Source organism: Danio rerio, chromosome 12 (assembly GCF_052040795.2).
Source record: "Danio rerio strain M-AB ecotype USA chromosome 12, GRCz13ab, whole genome shotgun sequence".
In the NCBI taxonomy this organism is placed as follows: Eukaryota; Metazoa; Chordata; class Actinopteri; order Cypriniformes; family Danionidae; genus Danio; species Danio rerio.
Genome location: NC_141032.1, coordinates 17,888,319 through 17,909,480, shown reverse-complemented (window position 1 = coordinate 17,909,480; position 21,162 = coordinate 17,888,319). Strand labels below are relative to the sequence as shown.

Below are 21,162 nucleotides of genomic sequence, written 5' to 3'. Positions count from 1 at the left end.
ACTGCGCTTACTCCGACCTCAGAAGCATCAACCTCGACTATAAACTGCTGTTTAGGATCTGGAATAGATAAGACAGGAGCAGAGATAAAACGGGACTTGAGTTTATCAAAGGCCTCCTGAGCCTTATCCCCCCACCTAAACAGTACCTTGAAGGAGGTCAGTGCTGTTAGGGGTGCAGCAATCTGGCCAAAGTTCCTTATGAAATGCCGATAAAAGTTGGCGAATCCCAGGAACCGCTGCAGTGCCTTGCGAGAGTCTGGAGTTGGCCACTCGGCAACAGCCCTTACCTTTGCAGGATCGGCACTGATCTCACCCGCCGAAATCAAAAACCCCAGGAACGAAACTGACTGGGTGTGGAAGACGCACTTCTCCGCCTTAACAAACAGTTGGTTTTCTAAGAGTCGTTGCAGCACCTGGCGAACATGCTGAGTGTGTGCCTGCAGAGAGGGAGAGAATATTAGGATATCATCCAGGTACACGAAGACAAACTGGTTTACCATGTCTCTCAACACGTCATTGACCAGGGCCTGGAAGACAGCCGGGGTGTTGGTCAGACCAAAAGGAAGGACCCGATATTCAAAGTGTCCCGTGGGTGTGTTGAAGGCTGACTTCCACTCATCCCCTTCCTGAATGCGAACCAGATGATAAGCATTACGGAGGTCCAACTTGGTGAAAACTTGGGCTCCCTGTAAGAGTTCAAAGGCTGAGGACATAAGAGGTAAGGGGTACCTGTTCTTAATGGTGATGTCATTCAGCCCTCGATAGTCAATACAGGGACGGAAGGAGCCGTCCTTCTTCTTGACGAAGAAGAACCCAGCTCCCGCTGGGGATGAGGAGGGGCGGATGAGGCCGGCTTTAAGGGATTCATTAATATACTTGTCCATGACCTCTCTTTCAGGACGGGACAGAGAATACAAACGTCCCTTAGGTGGGGAAGTGCCTGGGAGGAGCTCAATGGCACAGTCGTAGGGTCGATGCGGAGGCAAGGAGGTGGCCCGGGACTTGCTGAAGACCAGGTGCAGGTCGTGGTACTCCGCCGAAACCCCGGTCAGATCCACCGACTCCACCTGTAACACAGAAGACACAGAAACAGGAAACGGGGCAGGACCAAGACAAGACTTAAGACATGATTGACTCCAAGACAAGACAGAATCTCCAGACCAATCCACGTGAGGACCATGCTTTACCAACCAAGGATGCCCTAAAATTATAGGTGCATTGGGCGAGTCTAAAAGATACAGCGTGATGACCTCACGGTGATTGCCGGATACAATGAGACTTACACTAGGGGTAGTGTGAGAGACGGTGGCAATAAGAGTACCATCAAGGGAATGGGCAGAAACAGATTCAGCAAGAGGGATGGTCGGGATTCCCCACTGGGCGGCCACAGAGCGGTCCATGAAATTCCCCTCTGCCCCAGAGTCAATGAGAGCAGAACAGGAACCAGAAATGCCGTCATACTGGACCACAACAGGGAGGATGGTGCGAGATGAGGGGGAAGAGAAAGGAATAGCGCCCACCAGGATCCCTCTTCTCACTGATGAGCTTTGGCTTTTACTGGGCACTTCGCTGCAAAATGCCCCGGCTTGCCACAGTACAGGCACAGACCCTGAGCCAGGCGCTGCTGTTTCTCATGAGACGTGAGATGGAGACGTCCCACTTGCATTGGTTCATGATCCGATGGAGGTACCATGGTGGAAAGGGAACCGGGGTCCTCTCTTCTGGCTGAAGAGCGCAGAAGTCTTCGATGGTCTCGACGGCGAAGACGACCCTCTATGCGAAGCGCCAGGTTTGTGAGGGTGTCAAAATCTTGAGGTAGGTCGTGGGTCGCCAGTTCATCCTGGATGTCCTCATCCAGTCCAGCCCGGAACATGGCATGACAGGCTCCCTCATTCCAATCACATGAGGCCGCCAACGTCTTGAACTTTATAGCAAACAGATGGGTGACAGACTGACCTTCCTGATGAAGACGAACTAATTGATCTGCCGCCTCCTGGCCCCTGGCAGATCGGTCAAAGAGTCTGATCATTTCATGACAGAGACTACTAAAAGAGGAAACGCATGGTGCTCTGGCCTCCCAGACAGACGTTCCCCAGTCGCGAGCTCTGCCCGTGAGAAGGGTAAGTACGAAGGCCACTTTAGTCTCCTCCAAGGCATAGGTGCGTGGCTGGAGCGTGAAGACCACCGAGCACTGGGACTGGAATGCCCGGCATGAAGTAGGATCCCCATCATAGGTAGGGGGATTATTGCAGCGTGGTTCAGGGGCCTGATGGGACGCCTGGGCCCCCTGCAGGGTCTCGAACTGAAGCTCGTGTAAACGGGCTGTGAGATCAGCCACCTGATTGGTGAGATACTCCACTTCTCTGGAGGTGCTGGTGAGTCTTGACTCGTGCTGACCCAATAGAGCTCCTTGCTGAGTTAAAGCCGACCTGACAGAATCTTGGCCTGCTGTGTCCATCGTTGGTCAGATCGTACTGTCAGAGGTCTGAGTGAGAGAGAAGATGGTTCAGACACAGATGCAGGTCTCAGCAAAGTTTATTGAAGCCCAAACACTCGGGGGGCAAAAAACTAGCCAACAAAACTATCTTCAAAAAGGAAACTAAAAATTCCTCCGTAATGGAGTTGCCAAAAAAGCCCAAAGTTCACAAAAAAACTCAAAACTGAGAAATAAAGTCTCCAAAAACGATTAAAAGAAACTACTCCGGAGAGGTTAGAAGAACAGTCTTCAAGAGGGTGCAATACCCTGATACCCGCCAGGGGGCAATGAATCCGGCCACCGCTGACTGGGATAGAATGGCCACGAGGAAGACTGAGGCTTGGAAGCCGGCGAGAGAGCGTTGAGGGCCGGCAGGATAGAGACGGGGAGTCAGATGGGCAACAATACAAAAACAGACGGGAACAGGCTTGAAGGCAGACGAAGAAAAAACACTTTAGGAAAAAATCAACAGGATGACATCAGACACGACAAAACTCACAGGATATACAAGGAACAGGACTAGACCGGGAGATCGCCAGACATGCCGGAAGGGGAAAAACTACGATCTGACACAGAACTACGATCAACGGAGGGATAAATAGGGGGAGAAATCAAGGAAACCAGGTGAGTGAAATTAGTTTGATAGACTATTGGAAAGTAATAGAGCAGATGAGTGGGGAAGCGAGAGGTAAACAAAGCAGGGTATGAGTGATCAAAACAATACGAGTGAAAGGGAAAGAGTAACACAAAGATCGAACCGGTGATCAGACTGAGATTGTGACATCATTTTGAGGTTTGTGATGAGAATAGTGACTTTATCATAGTGCATGTATTTTCGGTGTCTTTTTAAACACTTTAGCTCCCCAGCAAATGCATTATACATTTCAAAATGAATCATGCATTCTTTAGGAACAATGGTGTGTTTAAGTGTAAATTAAATTTTTAACCATTTTTTAAATCAATTTTTCTTTATTTCAAAGTAAATTGAAACTTCTTCAGTTAATTTGTCACAATTTATTGTAATGTAAATGTTACTGCTAAAAGCTTTAACACTAAAGAGCAACTATAGTGATACGGACTGATGCACATTCAAGAAGATATAGAAAAACTATTATGAATCAATAGAATCAACCTCTTTTATACTAAAACATTGAATGTAGGGTAACTGTTTGGTGTTTTTGTATAATTTGTATTATTTTATAAGATTTTGTATAATATATGCATCCCTGAGTGTATAATATTTAATTTTTTTGCAATTTTTTCACATTTATTAAATGTGTTTGTATAATTTTTTTTTGCATTATTTATTTGCTCTCTCTCTCTCCCTCTTGACTGCAATTGCTATTTCTAGGTAATGTGTGGGATTCCAAAACCCTGGCTCTTACATTAAAAATCATTATGCATTTGTGTAATTCCATAGAATATTAAGCACATGCTCAGCGTGGATTTTTTAATTTCGAGTATTTGTAGGTGTTTGGTTTGGTATGTAATACTTTTTTTTTTAGGAGTAAACTGTGATTAAAAGACTCAATATTTGCTGAATATTTCTGGTGGTAAAGATGTGTTTTGAATTATTTAAAAAATGTATAACGATTTGTACAATTTTTTACAACGTTATAAAAGTATATGTTGGATTCAATACAAGTTATGCTCTGTCAGTAGCATAATGTTTATCAAACCTCCTTCATAAAAGAAGACTTTCTGATACTGACTATAGCCAGTCAGCTAGCTGGGTCATGAAGGCAGCAGTCTCAGGAGAGAACCTCAGACACTTTCTCAAATGATGCCAAGGGGTTCCTAGACAAGCCAAGAGATATAGTTTGTCCAGCATGTCCTGGGTCTTCCCTGGGCCCTCCCCCTAGTGATAAATGTTCAGATAACCTGCCTAGGTAGGCACAAAGGAGGCATTCAAAATAGATGCCAGAGCCACCACAACTGGCTTTTCTTGTCTTTAGTTCCTCCCAGATAATAGAGCTCCTCATCCTGTCCCCAAGGTTGCACCCTGCAATGGAAACTCATTTCAGCTGCTTCTATCTGAGATCTTGTACTTTTGTTCATAACCTAAAACTCATGACCATAGGTTTGAGTAAAAACGTAGATTAACCAGTAAATTGAGAGCTTTGTTTTTGTCTCAACTTCTTCTTAGGGAACCACAATGGATCAGTACATCGACCACATTACTGCTGCACCGATCCATCTGTCAATCACTTGTTTCATCCTTCCCTCACTTGTGAACAAAACCCCAAGATACTTGAAGTCCGGGCCAAACATGACCAGAACAAGTCTGAATTATGGCTGGCATTGCTAATCAATTTCCTGCTTCATTCATGTAGAGAATAGGTATATTATCTGAATTTGGTGTTAACTTTCATTGTAATGCTAATGACATGCAGCATTATGTATTCGCTTAACCTGACTCCATTCTTCCACCTGACTGGATAAAGGAATGACCATACACCATGTTTACCATACACCACACTGTTTTTAATGCCAACCGGAGACGTCTTTCGCTAACAGCCACCATATGAGCTGAATGGAGTGAAGACCTAATTAAAAATGCAGTTTTCATTTTATATCAGGTAAGTTCACGCTATGCTGAATCAAACACATTACTTGTTTTTGATTGCAGCAATGATTTCAGCAAAAACAGTTAGATATAGTTAATTACACTGTGGACACTGAATGCTTAGGATGAAATGTAAAAATGTAAGTTCACATACCCTGCCGTAAAGGTGCAGTTCGCTGTCAAAATGCAGTAGTTTTGCTTGTTGATGATTACCCATGCCTTGTACAGTTCCACCTTCTTTCCTTGTCTTTGGATAGGGAGAACCTCGGTTTTTAGCACTACATAGTGTTGAATCCGGTAATAATGGAACATTTTTTCCTTGCACATCACCACACAGAACTAAATTGTAGGCATTCAAAGACTTGTAGGCCTTTAACTTCTCTCTTGTAAATTTACTTGGAGTATCAATGAGATAGTTATATATTTGGGGCTGGATGCTTGGCCATTTCGTCTTATCCAATATCCATTAGGAGTATGCTTTCATAAATGGACCTGTCAGACAAACCCCGCTCACTTTAACGTTAATTTTGCAGAATAACTGTGCTTATCAATGGGTGGCATGCTGTTATAATACGATAAAAGCATTATGTAAATAATATATATATAATTTGTAATTAATAAAATTTATCTCTAATATAACAATAAACTGTTTTGTCTCTGTATAAACACTATTTTACAATGTAGTATTCATGTGTTTTTCAAAGAAAACCACCTTTTTTATTTTTGTTTTTTTATTTTACAGAAAGCATACTGTGTATTCACAATGCAACACCATAAAGGTGTTTAACAATGAAAATCGAGTAGTTTTCGCTTTGGATATGGTCACAAGAATTTCTGATATCTGATCATGTTAAACAGGTAACTTTTATATCACCAAAAGCAGGCTATTTCAATAAAAGTGCTGTTAAATCCATGTGTGTTTTACACATATTTTATCATCAGAACACACACAAAAAAATGCTGTACACTATTAGACTGCAATCATTTTGTTTAAAGTATCCAATTGCACCTAATAAAAGGTGTCGGATCAATCTTTGTTCATAAAATTAGTCCATCCCCTGCAAAAAAAGGAAAGAACAAAAAGAAAGAAAGAAAGAAAGAAAGAGAAAAAGGAAAGACAGTCCTGCATCATCAGCACTGCTCTGCCTCAATGAAGTTCTCTTTTTCATAACCCCCTAGATCAACTTCAGCATAGCTGGAATGGCATCCTTGATTCCGAAATTTCATGGAGGGCCAATAATTATTGCCACGGCGCTATAAAAAACAGACAAAAACAATAGTTTACAATTCTAGTAAACATACACACAAACGTCCAATTAAACAAAACATTTTTGAGTTTGATCACCTGACATCTTCAGGATTAGAACAGTAATACATTTAAATTGAATCAATTTATTGAAAAAAAAACATAACAATTTCAACTAAACAATCAAGATTTTTTCTCCTTATGAAGATTTTGTTTAATATTTTTCTCCAACATATAAATTTTTGGACTGATCTCACTTTTTTTTGTGTGTGTGTTTTGGTTTTGACTAATATTTTTACATACACAAATATTTTATTCTAAAGTATCCCATAGCATCCTACTTTTTAGAAAGCTGGGCACTCTTTTTGTTGTGTTTTTTTTTTTTTATTCCACAACACCAACCCATTTAAATGTAATCTGTTTTTAGAACATAAGCTGTTTTAAAAGATTGGCATTTGAAGATAAAAATTAATTTAAAGGCCCAATAACAGAACACCACTCGGGTTCAGATTAGGGAGGCCGTTCCTCCCAATCACACCTCTCCAGGTATCACTGTCATTACCCACGTGGGCGTTGAAGTCCATGAGTAAAACAATGAAGTTCTCAGTCTGAGCATCTTCCAGCATCCCTCCCAAGGACTCCAAGAATGCTGGGTACTCTGTGCTGGCGTTTGGCCCGTAGGCACAAACCACAGTGAGAGACCAATTTCTGACACAGGGAGGCAATCCTCTCGTTCACCTGGGAAAACTCCAACACATGGTGGCTAAGTTGGGGAGCTATAAGCAAGCCCACACCAGCCTGCCGCTTCACACCATGGGCAACTCCAGAGTAGAAGAAAGTCCAGCCCTTCTCAAGAAGTTGAGTTCAAGAGCCCCAGCTGTGCGTGGAGGTGAGCCCAACTATCTCTAGTTGGTATCGTTCCACCTCCCGTAAAGGCTCCGGCTCCTTCCCTCCCAGTAAGGTGACATTCCATGTCCATAGAGCCAGTATCTGTGCTCGACGATCGGGTTGTCTTAGTCATAATCTTCGATCACCAGTCCCTTACGACTCCCCCTGTAGGCGGTGGGCCCGCATGAGGATGGTCCCACGTCACTCCTTTGACGTGGGACGGCTAAGCCCAGCTGGGTTCCGTGGGAAACAACCCGGCCACCAGGTGCTCGCATACAAGCCTCAACCCCAGGCCTGGCTCCAGGGTGGGGTCCGACTACGCCATACCGGGCGACGTCACGATCCTCAATGTGATGAAGTTAATAAGGGGTTTTAGAACCGCACTTTGTCTGAACTGTCACCTAAGACCTTTTTGCCTTGGGAGACCCTACTAGGGGCATTAGCCCCCGACAACATAGCTCTTAGGAAGCAGAGACTGCAGTGGTGGACTCACCCATCACCCAAGCTGAGGTCACTGAGGTAGTTTGCAAGCTCCAGAGTGGCAAAGCAGTGGGGGTGGATGAGATTCACACTGTGTATCTTAGGTCACTGGATATTGTGGGGCTATCTTGGCTGACACGTCTCTACAATATCACATGGAGGTCAGGGACAGTACCTCTGGACTGGGGAACTGGGTTGGTGGTTCCCATTTCTATGAAAGGAGACTGGAGGGTGTGCTACAACTATAGGGGGATCACACTTCTTAGCCTCCCTGTGTAAGTCTATGCCAGGGTACTGTAGAGGAGGATCCAGCCGATGGTTGAACCTAGGATCCAGAAGGAACAATGTGGTTTTCGCCCAGGCCGTGGCACACTGGACCAACTCTATACTCTCACCAGGGTGCTTGGGGGTTCATGGGATTATGCCCAACCAGTTCACACGTGTTTAGTGGACTTGGAGAAGGCATTCTACAGTGTCCCTCGTGGCAGTCTGTGAAGGGTGCTATGAGAGTATGAACAGAAGAAGTTTAGTTCGCATTGCCGGCAATATATCAGACTTGTTTACGGTGCATGTTAGGCTCCGGCAGGGCTGTTCTTTGTCACCAATTCTTTTCATCATTTTTATGGACAGAACTTTAAAGCAAAGCCTTGAGCTGGAGGGGGTCTGGTTCGGGGACCACAGGATTTCATCTCTGTTATTTGCAGATGATGTCATTCTGTTGGCTTCTTCAAACATAGACCTTCAGCATGCACTTGGGCGGTTTGCTACCGAGTGTGACGTGGCTGGAATGACAATCAGCACTTCCAAGTCCGAGGCCATGGTGTTCCACTGGAAAAAGGTGGTTTGCCATCTCCAGGTTGGAGGGAAGTCCTTACCCCAGGTGCAGGAGTTCAAGTATCTTGGGTTTTGTTCACGAGTGACGGAAGGATGGAGTGTGAGGTTGACTGGTGGGTCAGTCCAGCGACAGCAGTGATGTGGTCATTGTACCGGTCTGTTGTGGTAAAGAAGAAGCTGAGCCGAAAGGCAAAGCTCTTGATTTACAGGTCAATCTACTTTCCTACTCTCACTTTGGTCATGAGCTTTGGGTCATGACCGAAAGGCAAAATCTCGGATACAAGTGGCTGAAATGAGTTTTCTTCATAGGGTGGCAAGGCACACCCTTATAGACAGGGTGAGGACCCCTGTCACCCGGGTGGAGCTCGGAGTAGAGTCACTGCTCCTCCGAAGTTAGCAGAGGTGGCTTGGGCATCTGTTCTGAGCGCCTCCAGGACACCTACCTAGGGAGGTGTTCCAGGCATGTCCCACAGGGAGGGGGGGCCTCTGGGAAGACCCAGGACACGCTTGAGGGATTATGTCTCTTGGCTGGCCTGGGAACGCCTCGGGATCCTCCCGGAGGAGCTGGAGGAAGTGTCTGGGAAGAGGGAAGTCTAGAGTTCTCTCCTAAGACTGCTGCCCCTGCAACCCGTTCCCGGATAAGCAGATGAAAATGATGATGAAAATTATTTAAAATATGTAAAGAAATATATAAAAATTAAATATATAGAAAAGTAGAAAGTAAAAATCATTGAATTTTTTTGTGTAGTGGTCAACTGAAATCAGGAATGTGGACATTCAATTGTGGATATTATTATTTTTCTTTAATATGAACAAATGCTGGAGCCAGTTAAAGTCACTTTTAGCACATTTGTTCAAGCTTATCACTTAACGAGCAGGGATGGAGACAGTAGTTGCTTTGATCAAGGATTGGGCCATCTGTCTTGTTCACCTGGAGAGCCTTGCAGAAATAGTTCTTGACCATCAAGCTGGTGGATGCCGCTTACCCACGGGATATCAACGCAACCATCCTCTCTCCTCCAGTCAGGAAGTGGTTGGTATGCTGCATTGTCCATCCATTCAACAACAGAACTATAGGGAATGACCTCATGGGGGCAGTTCAAAAGTCAGACCCGGGGTGCAAACACATCCTGATAATAATGGACTACGCCCACCGATGCCCGGAAGCAGGCCGCCTCAGAAAGGCCAACTCCAAAGCCATTGCCAGCAAGCTTTTCCTGCACTAAAGCCTGTTAGGCATACCCTCTGAGATAATGACAAACCAGGGTTCTCTATTTATGTCCTGGCTAATGGTTGACCTCTGTCAGCTACTGAAAACCAAAAAGATCTGCACCTTCGTCTACCACCCCTGGACCAATGGTCTCATCAAGGAATGGAACCAGATCCTCCTCAGATACCTAAATCAGATACTCCAAAGAGTAGCATTTGAAGATAAGAAATATTGGGAACTACTCTTACTGTATGTTCTCTTTGGAATAAGGGAAGTTCCCAAAGCCTCCACCGGATTCATGATGTGGTAATTCACTCTGAGGTTTGGGAGGAAGATCTGGAAAGACTTTGAAGGATGCTGTCCAAACTCTGAAAGGCTGCACTGAATGCCAACCTCTGACAATATCATCTAGCCATGTCAGAGGTAAAGTACCTGGGTTTCAGGGTTGGAAGAGGTCTTGTCCAAGAGCAGGAATAAAAGGTGACAGCCATCCAAAAAGCTTCCAGACAACTACAAAGACCCAGGTATGATCTTTTTCTCTATACCTGCTTCTAATCTGACCAGGAAGGGGCAACTGGAGAAGGTACACTGAACGGCTGGGACAGAGGAGCACCACCCACTACCTTGGAGTATTTCAAATGATTGCACCTAAAATTGGATCTACAGGAAATTAAAACATACCAAGTCCTAAGTTTTTAACAAATGGTTCTTCCATCTTGGCTTTATTTTTCTTATTCAATAATGACACATCACATGTTGTTATGTTGTTCATGTAAGGTGTCATTTTCCACATTTTAAGCCCAAGGAACATATGTTTCCTTATGTCCAGATACAGAAAACTATAAAATTCAATAGGATGTACTAATTTTTATAAACATGATAGATAAATAGTGTGCTTACCTGCATGAGGTAGAATGGAGGAGCAACTGTTGGATGTGTGTTAATATAATAGACCGCCAACAGGGTCAAGAACACAAGAAGAATCAGAGCTGCCACTACACCAGCAATGATGGCTGTGTGTTCTGGCACCTCTTCCTCGCCTAAAAAATGTAAGAGTGTGGTTATTGTCAGTCCAAAAAACAGAAAATACATATAATTCTTAAACCAAATATTACATTTAAATGAATACAGGGAGCACAAAAACATGAATGGATGGATGGTCAGCATATATGTGAGCATGGTGAATGACAAGCAAAACTGTGCTGGTTGTACTAGTGCAAAAGAAAGTGTAACATTAATATGAAAGTGAAGCAGTCAGTGAAGTTTACATTATTTTGTAAACCGATTTCCACTGTAATGAAACTATACACAAACATGATTAAATGTAACTATTTCAAAGAAAAAAGGTGTTTTATTATAGCTATTTGAGCAAGGGAGTTTTTTTTTTCAATTTGTCTAAAGCTTGCTTTAAAATGGAGGATGAACCTAAAAGGACGGTGGAGCAAATAGTCAATAACCCAATGGTTTATGCATTTGAGCCGATACGGCAAAGGTGTTTAACGTTACAGTAAACCCACTTGTTAGGGCCGAGGAGAGCTCGTGTTGTTAGGTGTTAGAGCCGCGCACGTAGGGAGAGCAAAAGCGGCAAGCAGGCATTTGCCTTTTGCATCTGCAGCGCATAGCAGATCGACAACTGTTGAACAGATTAATATATTCCTGTCTACTCTATCTAGCCTATATAAATTTACTTTTTTATACTTTTCATCTGCACCAAGGCCCACGGCAACTTTCTCATATGCGATTTCCTTAACCTGCAAGTCTTTATTTTACAAATTATATCATTACGAATGTATGCTTCTCAAGCTCTATGAGGAGTATTTCATGTATTTTAAGATGCACTTGGTCAGAAGACAATCACATGGGATATCATGACATTCTGTTTTTTGTTCGTCAGCATGATGTAGGCCTACGGTTACATTATTTATACAATATGGTTATAATGGTTTTTATACATGACAGTGTGCAACTTAAGCAAAACTAATACTATTTTTACATTTAGTTTTGTAGTTTGGGCCCAAACAAATATTTGTTGCATTTTTAAATGTTTAAGGTTATTTAATTGAGTATGTACACTCTTTAAGCTATGTTTGATGTTTCACTGTTCAGTTAAGCATTTTTTAGGGTCTCTGACATATTGCTTTTATTATTTATTTTTATTTTAGTAATCAACATTAAAGGCGCAGTAGGTGATCTGCCAAAATGCTAACCACTTAACATATTATCTTTGGAAGGCGGGGAGGGACTGTGATTAAAAGCCAAACCCCCTGAAATCGCGAGCGTGTGGACCATGTCACAACAGCAGACAGACAACCTACTAGTTCATGTAATTCGCCAGTTAGTGTCAGCACTGTGCAGGAATCACATTTATTACTTAGCCACACTTACATGCTATTTCAGAATGAATATTCAGAGTAGCATGGTAAACAGTATAGGAAGGCTGTCATTGTTCAAAAACGACCCAATGTGAATATAAAAGCAACTTTAGCTTAATAAAGCAGGTTAGGCGGAATAGCGCTATTTACTGATGTTTTGTTGTTAAACTAAATATAAATCTATATTATCGATGCTGTAAAAGGACCTTATGAAACTAAAAATAATCACATCAATCTTTCACCGGGAAATTTCAGTGGCTGAACAACACGTCTGTGCATAGAAGTCATTCATAACAGAACACAATCTAACATAAGCTTAGCCTGACTAAAATTGTTTTAAAACAGAACATTACCTATCTAACAGTAATACTTCAGCCATGGTGTCGTCCTTCCTTCAGCGTGCTAAAGTAACTCCAATATTGATTCAGGTTTTTAGAAGTTTCAACTTCAGCATTTGATTTCTCCCGGTCTGTCTTGTGATTGCGCGGCCGCTTATGCAGACGGGCACGCGCGAATGGCCGGTCTGCGTGAACAGATGCGCAGAAGTCCGAATCTACATTTGCTGACAGACAGTTTAAGCTGCTTATCGCAATTATGATAGATGTCGGTCTGACTCTATTTAATTGGATGAACATTTTTTAGTTTTATGCCTTACCCAGAATATAAAAATACATATAAACACATTTACATAATTTACTGTAATCATTACTATTGGACTGTGAAGGGACTTTTAACCAGCACAACAAAAAATGTTTCTGAAAGCAATCACCTACTGCACCTTTAACTGTGTGTGCATCAGCAGGCAGTCCAGGCACACACAGAATGGACTTCCAGTGTGGATTATAATTTTATTATAATAATAAATAAAAACTTTTAAGGTTTTAATTTGTCAACTCTCATTATTTCCAATATATGGCTTTTGTACATTTTTAGAATGAGAGTTGGTAAACATATTCAAGGGCATGCATAGATGGGTAGCATTTTAATTGAATGTAGTGTCTCAGTCCAGCCCTGATGGTGTACGCTAATGTCAACCGTGTCAGTCAATCTGATGTCACGAGGCACATCTGAACCACATTTTGCATGATCATTTGTGTGCAAATGGCTCATAAAATTATTTTCAGTTAGTCTCTAGGTTGAGACTAACTGAAGACTAACTAATGAGACATACATGCTATTTAGACTTTGGGCCAGAGGACATTTGACAAAAGAACCACTGGATCTATATTCCTGCTTTTGTTGTCAGCTCTATTAGAGTAGTTTTCCCCTGTGAGGAATTACCTGGATTTGAACCTGCATATTTGTATGATAATTTGTAACCATACAATTTTTTTATAATACAGATAATAAATATAGTATTTCATGTGCTTGACTGATCATTGGACGTTTACCATTAATTACATATTATTGGTATTATTGTTATATTACTGTAAAGATTATTATGGCTTCAGACCAAGCTCTGACTGTGTGGTATTTTTTTATTTATATAAAAGTCTCTGTCTCAAATTAGACTCATTTTAGACTTGCTACAGACTTGTGATCAAAACTTGTAGATTGCAGACCTGTGAGAGACTTCTGTAGGCTCTTGAACTTCTTGAAGATGCTGTTTGACTGCAGACTAACCAACACATCTCAAAAAATCAATTCTGCTTGTTCGTGTCTCCTGGACTGGGTTATCATTCATTTATTTATTTTTACAACAGTGAATGTTTGAGGTTACGGAAGTAACCCATCGTTCCCCGAGGAGGGGAACGGAAATGCCATAAGTGGATGAAATCCACGAAGGGAGGATTCGGATCAGAAGCCGCTTGTCTGGAGAGTATTGAACGGGCCAATGAATGAAATTAATTGGCAGCGTAAGCTTTCGCAGGTGTGCGGCATCTGCAATTATCTCAGCATATAAGCACACCCGAGCCAGCAGACGCCATCCTTTTAAGCTGAAGAGACTTTCAAACAGCTAAGGGACAGTCATTATGGCGACGGAGTATGGCACTTCCGTTCCCCTCCTCGGGGAACGAAGGGTTACTTCTGTAACCTCTAACGTTCCCCTTCGGTTGGGGAACTTCAGTGCCATAAGTGGATGAAATCCACGATGGGAGAAGTATGGAAAGCGCCATAATGACTGCACCTTACCAACACCCCCGATGAGCACCCACATCATGAGGGGCGCGGTCCTCCAACGTGTCCCTGGCCCTAATTTATCCTACTTCAACAGAAGTTTTACGGATTTAGATATATTTTTGGGAAGTCGTGAGCATCTAGATAATTCTAGGAAAATACGACAGTACGTTGGGAAGCGTGCAATCCCGATAGGGAGGACGCTGCGGAGGCCATCCGTTACCCAAGGGGGGATAGATGGCAGAATTTACATATGGACTAGCCCTAAAAAGGGGGAGTACGCATAGCAAAAGAGTGGTAAGCGGGGAGGGAAGACACGGGTCCGCCCAGGGGGGGGGACTTAACCGTGGCGGAATAAGCATATGGGATCGCCTAGTGGGGATCACGCATAGCAGGCACCTTTACCCAAAACCGACTAGCGGGCAGACCTACAACGTAGTGGGCCAGCAAGTGACTCCTCCGCTGAGTCAGTGCTGGGGGCCACGGAGGAATCTGCAGGGCTCACCTGATGGGGAACTTTACTGACAGATAAAAAGGCGCACGTACCTCCGTGTTAGGGAGAATGGCGCAGCAAGCGTGTTTCAACACCCTACCGAATTGTTTCCTCAATCACCAAGGGTTACCTAATACCCTTGAGGAAACCGGCTCCACTCGCAGATTGTAAAACCTTGCAAATGTGTTGGGTGTCACCCAGCCCGCAGCTCTACAGATGTCTGTTAGAGGGGCGCCGCGTGCGCGCGCTCGAGAGGATGCGAAGCTCCGAGTGGAGTGCGCACGCGCTCTCGGGGGACGCGGCTCATCTCGGCTCTGATAGTGAAAGAAAGGCATCCACAATCTAGTGGGAACTTATTTCGGTACGGCACTTCCCTGCTGCCGACCGCTATAACAGACGAAGAGCTGCTCAGATGATCTAAACTCTGAGTGCGGTCCGGATAATACGCAAAACGCGAACTGGACAATAAAGAAGGGCTGGGTCTGCCTCCTCCGAGGGCAGCGCTTGCAGGCTCACTACCTCGTATTAAAATGGAGTGGTAGGAACCTTGGGCACATATCGCGGGCGGGGTCTCAGGACGTGAGAGAAAGCCAACCCAATTACAGGCACGAGTCACTGACCGAAAAATGCCTCCGGGTCCCCGACCCTCTAATCGATATCAACGCGACCAGCAGAGCTGTCTTCAGGGACAGAAAGATACTGAGTCGAGGATCGATGGGATCTGACGCGGCTTGTGTAGCGAGGGCGAGATCCTAAGAGGGCATGAGAGGGGGCGGGGTGGATTAATTCGCTTAACGCCCCTGAGGAACCGGATGATGAGGTTATGCGTTCCCACGGTGCTGCCAGCCACCGCGTTATGAGAGCGGAGATGGCAGCCACGTAACCTTGAGTGTGGAGGGCGACAGCCTGCTCTCCAACTTCTCTCGGCGAAAAAAAGCACAACGCTGATCTGGCAAATTACGGGGGTCTTCTCAGCGAGAGACGTACCATTCAGTGAATAGACTTCACTTCAGGGCATAGGCGCGCTCGGGGAGGGGGCTCTAGCCCGAGTGACGGTATTAGCCACCGCAATCGGAGGTTACCTAAGTCTTCCTCGCGTCTAAAAATCTCCAAAGATCTGCGAGGGTGCCAGGTGGTGCCCTGTCCCTGAGAGAGTAGGTGCTCTCTCGAAGGGACTGCCAGGGGAGGGCTATCGCGAGGGAGAGCTCTGACATCCAGGTCCGGTTGAGCCAGAGGGGCGCAACCAGCAACCTGTTCCTCGTCCTCCCTGACCTTGCACAGTAACTGCGCGAGCAGGCTCACTGGGGGAAACGCGTATTTGCGCGTGCCCCGAGGCCAGCTGTAAGCCAGTGCATCCGTGCCGAGAGCACTCGTTCAGGGAAAGAACAACTGGCAATGAGCGATCTCGGGGGAAGCAACAGATCGATCTGGGCTTCCCCGAATCGCGCCCATATCAGCTGAACAGACTCGGGGTGGAGTCTCCATTCTCCAGGACGCAAGGCTGCCGTGAGAGCGCATCGGCTGCACGGTTGAGCTTGCCTGAATATGAATGGTGTACAGCGATTTCAGCCGCGGATGACTCCAGAGGAGCAGACGGCGGGCGAGCTGAGACATGCGGCGAGAGCGCATACCCCCTATACGGCTGATATACGCCACCGCCGCCGTACTGTCCGTCCTGACCAGCACGTGTTGCCGTTCCAGCACCGGAAAAAAAACGGTGGAGAGCGAGGAACACTGCCAACAGCTCCAGGCGATATGCCAATGCAACTGGGTACCTTTCCACAGGTCCATAGCCGCATGCCCGCAACGCACAGCCCCCCAGCCCGTGTTGGAAGCGTCTGCTGAAACGACAACAAGACTGGACGCCTGTTCTAGAGACACCCAGGCCTGTAGGAACGAAGGGTCGCTCCAAGGGCTGAGGGCGCGGCGACACAGCGCAGTAACAGAGACTCGGTGTGCGCGCGCGTGCCATGCGCCTGGGGACTCGATCGTGAAGCCAGTGCTGAAGTGGTCTCATATAGAATAATCCGAGCGGCATGAATCGGCTGCGGATGCCATATGCCCCAGGAGCCTCTGAAATAGTTTCAGTGGGACCACTATTTTACTGTCGAGCTCTCTCAGACAGCTCCAGGCGATATGCCAGGCGATATGCCAATGCAACTGGGTACCTTTCCACAGGTCCGTAGCCGCATGCCCGCAACGCACAGCCCCCCAGCCCGTGTTGGAAGGGTCTGCTGAAACGACAACAAGACTGGACGCCTGTTCTAGAGACACCCAAGCCTGTAGGAACGAGGGTTCGCTCCAAGGGCTGAGGGCGCGGCGACACAGCGCAGTAACAGAGACTCGGTGTGCGCGCGCGTGCCATGCGTCTGGGGACTCGATCGTGAAGCCAGTGCTGAAGTGGTCTCATATAGAATAATCCGAGCGGCATGAAGCGGCTGCGGATGCCATATGCCCCAGGAGCCTCTGAAATAGTTTCAGTGGGACCACTATTTTACTGTCGAGCTCTCTCAGACAGTACAGCATCAGCTGAGCGCGCTCTCCGGAGAGGCGCGCTGCCATGGTGACCGAGTCCAGCTCCAGCCCGAGAGAAGAGATCCTCTGCACGGGGGCGAGTTTGCTCTTTTCTCGGTTGACCTGAAACCCCCACAGGTGGAAGTGCCAGAGCACTTTGTCTCTGTGCATAATCAACTGCTCCGAGAGAGGGCAAAAATCAGCCAGTCGTAAGAAATCGAGTATGCAGATGCCCGCGAGCCGAAGGGGCGCTGAGGCACCCTCCGCGGGCTTGGTGAGGACCCGCGGAGACAGAGAGAGCCCGAAGGGAAGGGCTTTGTATTGCCAAGCTCGACCTTCAAACGCAAACCGCAGAAACTGACGGTGGCGAGGAAGAGTGGAGACATGGAAATACGCGTCCATCAGGTCTAATGCTGCAGACCAACCCAGAGGACGAACGCACCGGAGGATGCGCTTCTGCGTGAGCATTCTGAACGGCAGCTTGTGCAGGCAGCGGTTCAAAACGCGCAGATCTAGGATTGGCCGTGACCCACCGCTCTTTTTGGGCACGATGAAGTGTGGGCTGTAAAACCCGCTCTCCATCTCGGCTGGAGGGAGCGGCTCGATTGCATCCTTCGCCAGGAGGACAGCAATCTCCTCTCGCAAGACAGGGGCGGACAGGGGGCTGACCCTGGTGAATACACACCCGCGACTTGGGGGGGCCGTTTCGCGAACTGAATTGCATAGCCGAGTCTGATTGTGCGTATGAACCACCGCGAAGAGCTGGCCCGCGCTAACCAGGCAGGCAGAGCTCCCGCTAATGGACTCATCGCTACAATCGCTGACGTACCAGCAGTGGGGCAGCGCGGAGTGGGTGTGCTGATCCGGGAAGCTTGCGGGTCCCACGGAAAAGCTGGAGGTGAGATATTTGCTCTCACTCCGAACCCGAGCTCCGGAGGGGAGGCTCGAGGGGTGGGAGAAAGGAGACCGTCCTCCCAGCGCTCGTGAGCCACTGGCGAAACGCATCGAATCTGCAAGCTAGAAAGCATAGCGTCCCAGACTGGCAGATTTCGGGCTGTCACATCTGGGGAAGTGAAAAGTGCCCTTTCATAATGTTTTCATGGCAGTAAAAAGTGCCGTTGGAAATGGGGCCCCGCCCTCCAGTGGGGAAAGAGCAAGTTCCCTCTTCTCCAGATGGCCTGTCCCAGGGACGTTTCGCGGTCCGTTGCCAGACTTAGCGGCGTTCTGGGCAGGGGGGCTGCCTGCTTCCGAGGTGCTCGACGCGCTCGCTTCGCCAGAGGCGTGTGCGGGGGCGGAGCAGCTCTCGTAGGCGGGCGCCTTCGGCGAGGAGCAGGTATGAATGGCACGGCGGGCGGAGCGGACTACGGACCGCCGATAAGACATCACCCACCAACTGCTCTCTCACCGCCTTGAATTCCTGGGTGAATTCACAGACGGTGTCGCCGAACATGGCTTGGGATATGGGGAAAGTCAAGAAAGCGGACTTTGTCGACTTCGCGCATATCAGCCAGGGGTGGCGCTCCTGGATCACTAATGTGGACATCGTCCTCCCCAACGCACACGCAGCGGACTCAGTAGTCCGAAGAGCTAAGTCGGCGGCGGTGCGAAGCTCGTAAGCCTGGGTTGGACCCACCGTCGTGCAGCTCGGCCAGCACCTGCGCTAGGTAGCGCTGGTAGGTAGCTATCGCATGCAAGGCGGAAGCAGCCTGGCCCGCAGCTATGTAAGCTCTAGCTCCGAGGGAGGTAGATAACTTACAGGCTTTGGATGGGAGACGAGGCGGACCCCGCCAAGAAGAGGCGCCGCGCGGATTTACCGCCATCGCGCACTCAACCTGAGGAATCGCCACATACCCCCTGGCTGTTCCACCATCAAGAGTGGTTAGGGTGGAGGGACACGCAGCACGAGCAGAAAAAAGTGCTTTACAAGACCGCGTGAGCCTACTGTGCACCTCCGGGAAGAAGGGAACGCCCCTCTAGTCGGTCCGGCCGAGGAGCTGGGGGATAAACCATCTCCAACCCACGGCCGAAGCAGCCCGGGAAAGCACGGCTAACATGTCCGTTTCAGGATCCGTAGTGACAGCGCTCACCAGCCCGAAGGGGGCGAGCGGGTCTGGATCATCATCGGACAATGAAAGCCCACCCTCCGATGCCGCGGTGGACGTCTAGTCTCCGGTGTCATCGGGCGTAAGGGCTACCATCTGTTAGACGGATCGCTTCCCCCGCCCGAAGCTTGGATGGAGCGCTTAGAGGAGCGGGAGGTCCGCGGGCCCGTGGGCGACGGATTATCTCTCGCTGAAACCCTCAGATCTGCCCGAGTGCCCGCTGCAGAGCAGGGGACAACTGGGGTGGTTCGCCCTTTTGCAAAGGCTAGCCGCGATCTTTACTGCGCAACAGTCATGGCATCGCAATGACGACATGAACTGCCCGCGAGCAGCGCATTGACATGCTGGACCCCCAGACATGTAACGCAGTGCTCGTGCCCATCATCCGAGGACAGGAAACCACCGCATCCAGAAACGCACAGTCGGAGCGCCGTCCTGAAAAGGACGTGCTGCACGACTGTGTTGCTCTTTCTGTGAAGTTTGCAACTTTATACGCACCGCTCTGGAGGACCGGACCCAAAGAACGCCAGGCAAGGGAGAAACCCAGCTTGACCGTCTGCCGCTGCGTGTACACACTCTGGACCGGGAGACACACTCGTTCGCTCTGAAGTGTTGATCAGCAAGAGGAACCCTCATCGACTCACTCAGAAAGGATCTGAAGCGAAAAGGATGGCGTCTGCTGGCTCGGGTGTGCTTATATGCTGATAATTGCAGATGCCGCACACCTGCGCAAGCTTACGCTGCCAATTAATTTCATTCATTGGCCCGTTCAATACTCTCCAGACAAGCGGCTTCTGATCCGAATCCTCCCATCGTGGATTTCATCCACTTATGGCACTGAAGTTCCCCAACCGAAGGGGAACTCACCAAACACTTGTCACAACCCTTAACCCACAATCCAGCAATTTACCTGTAGTGACAACACTTTTCCTATCCGGTAAGGCAATTGGTTGGTCATTTTCATCCTTACTATAAATGCTTCCCTCCCTTGCAAAGTCAAACTCATCTTCTTAATCTTGACCCACATCCATTGATCTTTCCTCCTCAGATTCTTTACCATCCTCATACTTTATAACTCATCTTGATAAGATGATGGTGCCTCCCACAATTGTACAATAGGAATGGTAATTTTTGTAAGCAAGTCATCTGTCAAATGTATTGCTTGTTAACTCCCTCTTCTGTTTTCTGTTCAGATGCATCAGTCTAGGTGCCTAGACTGGCCATCAGAGGGCACAGTACCTGTCTCCAGCTTAATCTAATGTCCTCAACTTCTGGATATTTGCTGCTAGCCACTAACTTCATCCAAGTCTGCCTAACCTGCAAACAAATTCTTGTTTATATTATATTCACCCAGATATTGAGTTCCTTGAAATTAAAGACATTTAAATCCTGAATAGTAAATCATATTAAAATTATATATGTTTTAATTGTGCCATCTTACCAATATTGTCATGATTATTATAAATTATGCATAAATGCTGGGGATGTACATTACACTTTTTATCAGACATCAAACCAAATTAACAACACCTGATTTTTTGTTTACTCTGCCCAACACTAATAAATATCTTTATTGTACAACTAAAGTACAGTGTAGCATACATCTTTAAACAATGTTTACTCAGCAAATAGTCTACTGACAGGGTTATGTATTTACTGTCTTTTTTGTATGTTTTTGTAACCTCATTACTGTCAACCAGTTTACCAATAGAGGGCCCTGATGCTTTTGTGAGGCAGTAAAATAAGTGAGCAATTGTCGACAAAAGGTGGTTGCATGGATTGCAAACTGATTTTAAATATGATGGCATGGAAGATTATATAATTTGGCATAATGCTTAGAAATCAGTCAGCGTGTGCAGTTTG

General features: G+C 46.7%; 1 protein-coding gene and 1 long non-coding RNA gene across 3 annotated transcripts in view; one reads left to right on the top strand and one right to left on the bottom strand.

Moving 5' to 3' along the window:
• The window catches only part of plxdc1 (plexin domain containing 1), a 133,685-nt gene that overhangs the window by 10,003 nt on the left and 102,520 nt on the right, over positions 1–21,162 (bottom strand). The window contains 2 exon segments of one of the 2 annotated variants that reach the window (NM_001442325.1): positions 6,173–6,296; positions 10,601–10,740. In NM_001442325.1, the coding sequence (NP_001429254.1) occupies positions 6,174–6,296; positions 10,601–10,740 (263 nt within the window). In that variant the 3' untranslated portion in view covers position 6,173. 2 annotated transcript variants of the gene reach the window in all.
• Positions 1–21,162, top strand: part of LOC147841347 (uncharacterized) — a 70,981-nt gene that overhangs the window by 41,666 nt on the left and 8,153 nt on the right. The gene's annotated exons all lie outside the window — the stretch shown is intronic.